The 7,845-nt window shown below is 64.1% G+C and overlaps 1 protein-coding gene across 1 annotated transcript; it reads right to left on the reverse strand.

Moving 5' to 3' along the window:
- Positions 1–4,458: 4,458 nt before the first annotated feature.
- Positions 4,459–7,667, reverse strand: LOC145720066 (lysine-specific demethylase PHF2-like). Its single transcript, XM_081811726.1, has 5 exons — positions 7,475–7,667; positions 7,020–7,135; positions 5,454–5,632; positions 5,306–5,376; positions 4,459–4,668 (listed from the first exon to the last, which is right to left on the reverse strand). The coding sequence occupies exons 2-5, from the start codon at positions 7,106–7,108 to the stop codon at positions 4,474–4,476; spliced, it is 534 nt and encodes a 177-aa protein (XP_081667852.1). The 5' UTR covers positions 7,109–7,135; positions 7,475–7,667; the 3' UTR covers positions 4,459–4,473.
- Positions 7,668–7,845: the final 178 nt, after the last annotated feature.

Here is a 7,845-nt window from a genome sequence, read left to right on the forward strand (position 1 = left end):
GCACTCAGCCCACACAGCCCATGGCCCACGACCCTCAGCACTCAGCCCACAGCCCACGGCCCACGGCACTCAGCCCACAGCCCAGGGCCCACGGCACTCAGCCCACACAGCCCACAGCACACGACCCTCAGCACTCAGCCCACAGCCCACAGCCCATGGCCCACGGCACTCAGCCCACAGCCCACGACCCTCAGCACTCAGCCCACAGCCCACGGCCCACGGCACTCAGCCCACACAGCCCACAGCCCATGACCCTCAGCACTCAGCCCACAGCCCACGGCCCATAGCACTCAGTCCGTAGCCCACGGCCCAAGGCCCACGGCACTCAGCACTCAGCCCACAGCCCACGGCCCACGGCACTCAGCCCACAGCCCAGGGCTCATAGCCCCGGCACCCTCCCACCCAGTGGCCAGAAGACAGCATGGGGTGCAGCACAGTGGTGGCTGATGACTCCCACTTAGAAATGGCCAGTCCCCTGTCCCCACACTCTGCAGGGACAGGGAAGAGCGTGGAGAGGGAACACAGGGAGAAGTGAGGGAGAGGAAGGGGGCAGAGAGAGAGGGATGCCCGTTCTTGCCTCTGATCACAACTGCTCCCTCCCACCCGTTCTTTTTTTTTTTAAAGATTTTATTTATTTATTTGACAGAGAGAGACACAGCGAGAGGGAACATAAGCGGGGGAGTGGGAGAGGGAGAGGCAGGCTTCCCACGGAGCAGGGAGTCCGATGTGGGACTCGATCCCAGGACCCTGAGATCATTGCCTGAGCCGAAGGCAGACGCTTAACGACTGAGCCACCCAGGCGCCCCCCTCCCACCCGTTCTTTACGCGACGGCCGCATGTCAGCTCAGCCCCAGCTCAGCTCCTCTCAGTCACTCCACGGGTGCCCAGCTTTCCCTAGGCCGCCTCCCGCTGACCTGACCCCCGCACCCGCTGCCCTCCGGCTCCAGGCACTGCCACCCCCAGTGTCCTGCCACACCCTCTGCCTGCCCCATGCCTACCCCCATCACCTCCTCCCAGCTGCACCAGCTCCCCTCCCTCCAGGACCTGCTCTGGCTTCCGAGATACCCAGTGAAGTTGTGCCATTCCCTGGCACCGTGCTCTCTGCTGGCCTGGGCTCTGGGAGGGGTAGGCAGCCCTCCCCACCAACGCCCCCCTCCCCGTGCACAGCAGGGTCCTGGATATGGCTGGATGGGGAGAGCGCTCAAAGCCCAGGCCTGGGCTCCTCCAGAAGCTTCACTCACCTCCTCATCCCAGCAGACCCTCCCGTGGGATCCTGCTGGGCCTCCTCGGGGGACCTCCTCAGCTACCAGCCCAGGCAGCTCCCAGTGGCCCTGGCCCAGCAGGCATCTCCCCTTAGGGGCCATTTCTGGCCCTCGTTGTTGCCCATCACCCCAGGCTTTGGGCCACAGGGGACAGGATAGTCCACCCTGGCCTGCAGGGCCCCCAGCCAAACCATTGCATCGGGCACTCCTGGGCTGACCCTCCCTCCACTCCCTGGACCCCCCAGGAGACAGGACCAGGAGCCAGGCATGGGGTGGGGGACCCATAGGCCGGCTTAGCCCTCCTCCCCATCACAGACCAAGAACGCCCAGGGAGCGGCGGCAGGGTCTCACCCTGATGTCTGACCTCCAGGCCCCCTCCTGCCTGCCCCATGTGCCCCCAGAGGATGGACCCACCCGCAGGACTACTGTGACCCCAAAGCAGCACCCAAAGTGTCAGTCCACACAGGCCCTCCTGGGGGTTCTGCATCATCTGCATCTCACGCCACTCCCTCCCCACCCCCATCCCCACCTCCAAGTGTTTGAAGCACATTTAGTAAGACCGTTAAAATGAAGAGGGGCCATGCGTCCCCACTCAGAAATGGAAGCTTCCCAAACCTGGGGCTGGAGGGTTGGGGGAGACTGAGTTGGCCCCAGGGAGCAGATATAGAGCGCCCCTGCAGGTCCTGGGGGCCCAGTGGAGCAAGCTTGGTCAGAAGCCGTCCTGCCAGGTCCCTGCTGGGCTCCAGGCCAGGGACTCTGGCCCCCCACAGGCAGCCCTCCACAAATACCACCTCCCTGGGCCCTGTCCCAGACACACCGGACCTCAGTGTTCTGGTTTCTGCTGGAACCAGACTGCACTGCAGTTTCAAAGCCAAAACAGTGGGAAAATCAGTCCGGTCAGACCCCCTGCAGAGGTGGGAGCTCCTGGCCCCTCTGCCCCACTCCTGTGATGCAGCCTGCCCCGTCCACGCTGCGCGGGCACAGGGCCGTCCAGATCTGACCAGGAGAACACAGCATATCCCCGCTGCACCAGACCACCGACCTGCACAGGAGACAGCAGGAGCCCCCAGCCAGCCCAGCACCCGCTACACCCGGCTCTCGGGTGCGGATGTGGTCCCATCAGCCCCGCCCTGAAGGTCTGGGCCTCCTCACCCAGCCTCAAGGCTGGGCAGACACCAGGCTTCCCACAGGGACAGGAGGGCAGGGGGCCAGGACACCCGCTGCGCGCGTCCCCCGCCCCGGAGCCGGCGTGGTCCCAGCCCCGCTTGGCTGCAGCCGACAGAGAGGCCCGCGGAGCCCAGGGCCACATGCGGCAAGGGCCGCCGGTCTGTCCACACGGGGCCGGCGAATCAAGAAGCAAAGTCTAACCAGAGCACATGGAAAATAATCTCTTAATCCTCCAATTATCATACCAAAATCCTCTCCCCCCACCCCCAGCGGTAAACACTCAGCAAACCATCCACGAGAAATTAACGTATTTCCCTCCATTTTTTTCAGCTGTTTTTTCCCAACAGCGAAAACTTAAAACAGAGCAAATGGACCATCAAAAACTGACCTGCTCTCCAAATGGGAGATTGGGGAGAGGAAGTGCCTGCAGCGGACAGAGGGGGGTGGGCCTGGCAGGCACGTGTGCACACGTGTGGGCGGGCCTGAGTGCTCACGTGCATGGGGCACACGTGCGTGTCTGCAGAGCCGTGAGCAGCCCACCCACTCACAGGCCCCCTCCTCCCCGGGGCTGAGCCCAGGCCGCAGTGTCCGTGTCCCCGCACCTCTCCGGGGTCTGAACACAAACGGCTAGCTGAGGTGTGGGCTGGCCAAAGTTCCTCCAGAAGAAAGGCACCCCCAAGGCGGTGCGGGGCCAGGGTCACAGCAGCGCCCTCCTCAAAGGGGGTCACAGTCAGACTGCTCCCAGCAAAGGGGCCTCAGGCCAGGTCCCGCCCAGCACCTCCGTGCAGTGAGGGGCCCACTCTGCACATCGACAGAAACCACCGCGCGCCGAGCAGGAGCGCACACCCGGACGGCTGCCCACGCGGCCAGCCACGCGCCACGCCCCTGGGAGAACGCGCCTCCAGCTGTCTGTGAACACAACACGGCGCACAGAACAGACGTTCCCGAGAGAAGGTACAGCCACTGGTCAGCAGGAGCCCTTCCCAAGCACGGCCGAATCCACCTCCTCGGCCCCTGTGTGTCTGACACCGGCTGGGTGTGCGGCCTCCTAGCGGGTTCGCACAGCCCTGGGACCTCGATTCTGCAAACACGGTCTCAGAGGCAGATGGAGGGGACCGAGCACCGCGCAGGCCGTGGGAGCCCTGCCTCCCTCGGGCAGGTCACCCCTGCCTGGGCCGCCTCCCAGCAGCGTGGCCTTGAGCAAGCTGCCCTGTCGCGGGAGTCTGCTGCATCCTGAGGACTAGCAGGGCACCAGCCCCCAGGGCAGCGGAGGTCCCCCCTCTGGGGAGGCCCTGACCCCTCGGTTATCTGTCTGTGATACTTATGAAAATCCCACTTAAAAAAAAAAATGACCACAATGCTTAAAAACAACGTTTAACAAGACTTCAACTGGGACCATCACCAGAGAAACGAGCTGAGGCCCTTTACCCAATAAAGCGCAGAGGGGTCAATCCATTTCTCTCACATCAGAGGCCTGGGCCGGGCAGGCCTGGGCAAGAGCGATCTTGCCACCCGGGCCTCCATTGCTGCAGTGAGTGGGCTCCCTGGACGCACACGGGGACTCAGGGACAGTCTGGCTTGGTCCCCATTCGCCCCCAGTTGGGTGTGGTCACCTGGGAACCTGGCAGATCCAGCCCTTCCTCCAGGCTCTTCTGTCCCCAAGCTCTGAAGCAACCATCTCCCTCCCTCGGGGTGAGGTCTCTGCTGCCTTGGGTCCCAAAGACACCAAGTGCCCTGGACCAGGAGGCTGGGCATGTGCCATGGAAAGTTTCCTGCATCACCTTCACAGCATTTGGGGCGTGTCTAGAGAGACACAGCTGGATGACACAGCCCGGAGCCCAGCCCTGCTGCTCCGCAGGCCGCCAGGTGAGGCAGCCCCTCAGACGCTCTCACACGGCCCCACGCCCACGGCCCCCCAGCCTCCCCCACGCCTGCCATCTGGGCGTCCAGGAGCTCTGCCCACCCTGGGGGCCGGTGGGACTAGCCCCCACTCAGCTCCCTCGCCAGCCGGCACCCTCTGCTGAGCGGGTCCCGCTCTGGGCGCCTAACTCGGGACGGGCCGGGCCCCCACGTACCTGCTGGGGTTGTACTCAAGCGCACCGACCTCCTCGCTGGCCTGCAGCAGGTCCAGGATGCCCGCGGCCGAGCCCACGCCCTCCTTCTTCCCTTTGGCGCTGCGGGCGGGCTTGGAGTCTGTATCGATGTGCAGCGAGCCCTCGTCAGAGGAGCCGTCACTCTGCTGCGGGGACAGAGCCACGGGTCAGGGGGGCTTGGGGGAGAGCTACTGTTTCCCTCTGGCCAGAAAAAGCCGTTTCCCACAGTTTATGAAGAGCCAGCCTTTGTAATGAGCACTGCGGGCGGGGCCGGGCGCCGGGGCTTTCCGTCAGGACCGCAGGCCTGCCCCAGAGGATGAAGCCGTCGCCACACCCTGCCGTTTGCTCGTGAGCCCCAGTCCTGACCACAGACACGCGAGGAGCCGTGTGGCTGGGCAGGGAGCCGGTGGGGGCTCATGCCCACGCTCGGGGAGCCCCGTCAGCCCCTGGCTGGTGGCTCCTCGGTGGGAGGTGGCCCAACTTCAGTCCCCAGAGCACAGTGCCAGGCCTGGCCCCGCGTCCCCTCATTCGTTATCTTCATGGCGGGCGGCCACTCACAGAGACCCGCACACCTCCGCGTGCCCTGTCTTCATCCCTCCTCCGCGGGGCCCGCGGCCAGGACCCAGGCCACCCTCCCCATGAAAACACCCGAGACAAGGTAGAAGAAGACTCCTTTTGCAGCCCACACACCGCCGTCAGCCAGGTCCCGCTGCGTGGTAGGACCGCCCGAGACAGGGACGGACAGCTGGCTCGGCCTCCTGGGCCCAGCACAGGTGCGCTCACCTTGTAGAGTGCCGAGTCCAGCTTTGGCTTCGTAGCGGGCGTGGCCAGAGGCTCCTTCCCGTCCAGCAAGACTGAAAGCACAGCAGACGTGCGTCTGGCAGAGGCCTCGGGAGGACGGCCCGCTCCCCACCCTCACGCCCTCACTCACAAGACAAATCTCTCTTGGGGGTGCTCCTCTTCCTCCTGATGGGAAACTCATCGATCTTGAGCTCCCCGTCATCCGACACGTACTCATACTCGTCCCGCACTGGCTGGGGCTTGTCCTCCTTGAAGCTCTGCACGGCCCCAAACACGCCTGGGCTGGGCTGTGGCTTGAGGGCCTTGGAGCTGGGGCGGCAGGAGCGGGTCATTCAGCATCCCCCTGCACCCCATCCTGGGCTTCAGAGGACCAGCAGCTGGCCACACGCATCCCCGTCCCATCCCCGTCCCGTCCCCCGGGCTCTTCCCGGACGCTGTGGCCCCAGCGAGAACGGCACATGGCCCACGGGGTGGGTGCCGGCCCTTCCTCGGGCTGTTGGAGGGTGTGCCCCTCACCACCCCCCACCCTGGGGTCCAGCACCAGCTCAGTTTCAGACGGAGCCAGTGGCCCTGGTTCCCTGCGGAGCTATTTCGGAAAAATGAATTCCGTTGTCCTTCAGCTGGGCCTCCCCTCAGGGCGAGGCAGGGCTCCGGCCGTGCCCAGCCATGGGGACAGCAGGCCGGGGCAGGGCCGTCGTCAGCTGCAATGGGACGCCTCCCAGTCCCGGGGGCGGGCAGCCCTGTGGGATGTGGGCGAAGCAGCAGCACACACATCTGTGACACGGTTGGAGTCCTGTCCGCGGCCACCTCCTCCGTCTCCAAAGCCCCCGGAGCCCAGCACCTGAGCTTCGGACCAGCACCAACATGCTCAGGGCTATGAGGTCAGGGCACCGGACCCTCGGACCAGACCTGCCCCACCTGCTCGCCGAGCAGCCTCGACACAATGCCAAGAGGTCTCAAGAATAAGGCCCCATCGTCCCAGGCTCTGCAGGGCCCCAGACGTTGCCTGGCCCCATTTCCCCACCACCTACAAGGAGGAAACTGAAGCCCACGGCAGGACGCTGGCCCCCTTCCCACTGGGATGCGCTGCTTCCTACCGAGGGGCGCCCACCCTGACTTCAGATTGAGCAAGCAACTGCATGAGGGACCACGCTGGTCGGGGCATGTCAGCGGGTGAGGTGTGGCTGGCCTGCCAAGTTGGGTTGGCAGATACACACCTGTCCCACAGTCTGGAACCCAGACGTGCCCACTCCCACACACACACCCTCCCAGGCTGGGTGCTCCACTTCTCAGCACAATGTCACCTCCTCCAGGAAGCCCTCCTGATTTTTCAGGCCCCAGAGGCCCCACAAATCTTTCCTCCAGAGCCCCCATCTCAGCCATAATTTTAGGTACATTTGAGAATACCGGGTTCACACTGGCCTCTGGGCCCCAAGGCCAGGGCCCTGACCCACCCTACCTCTTTTCTCCCAGCCCAGGACAGCAACTGGGCTAACAGCCACCGAGTCACGCTCTTGCCCTCTGCCCCCTCTCCAGCCATCAGAGCTACCAGCCTGGGAGGCAGGGAAGGGCTCTACCAGCCCAGGAGGGGGGCCTCACCTGGGGAGCCCTCCACGAGGGCGTGTGTGTGCTGTGTGCGTGCTGTGTGTGAGCATGTGTGATGGGGGAGGGTGCGTGTGCATGAGCCTGCACGTACCCCAGCAGTCTCTTGTTGAAGGAAAACGAGAACTTGGGGTCCTTGCTCCCTGACAGAGGACACTTCTCCAACTTCTGCTCTTCCTCCATCTTCAGCAGGGAGTCAGGTTTGCTGTTCTGAAAAGCAAACCCAGGACCATCCTTGAGCCCCACGCAGGCAACCAGTGGGCTGAGCCTTTGCGACAGGCCAGCCTCCTCCCTCTGACCACATCATCCAGGAACCCCCTTTCTCTGTAGCCCAGGGCCTGCAAGACACTGTCCAGCTCCAGGGAGTGCGAGTTCAAGCAGGGCCGTCCGCCGACTTGGACAGTGGCACACCCGGCCCCTTCAGCCCTATGGAAGGCAGCCCCACGGAGGCCACACTCACACCTACACCTTCACTACCCGCCCTGGGGACAGGTGGACACACACCTCCTCCCACACCACCAGGCCCACACACATCCCCGTACACCTCACCTTGTACTTCCACTTGGATTCTGACTTGCTCTTAGTTTGCTCTCGGATTTCTAGCCTCTCCACGTCATTCTGCGAGCTGATCGCCTCCTTGTTGGGCACACTCAGGACACTCTTTGTGGCCTAAGAAACAGCAGTCATGACCCAGCAGTGGACGTGGGAGGGTGTTGAGGATCCATGAGGCTACAGGGCAAACCAAGAGCCACACAGCACAGAGCCCCTGCCTCCCCGCTGGCTCACATGCAGCAGCCCATCCACTCACCCACCTATCATCCCACCCACCCACCATCCACCCATTCATGCACCCACCACCACCCACCCACCCATCCATCCATCCACCCATCATCCACCCATTCATTCACCCACTACCCACC

The sequence above is a fragment of the Leptonychotes weddellii genome, unplaced genomic scaffold (genome assembly GCF_054177405.1).
Source record: "Leptonychotes weddellii isolate Sample4059 unplaced genomic scaffold, ASM5417740v2 HiC_scaffold_9791, whole genome shotgun sequence".
Classification (NCBI taxonomy): Eukaryota; Metazoa; Chordata; class Mammalia; order Carnivora; family Phocidae; genus Leptonychotes; species Leptonychotes weddellii.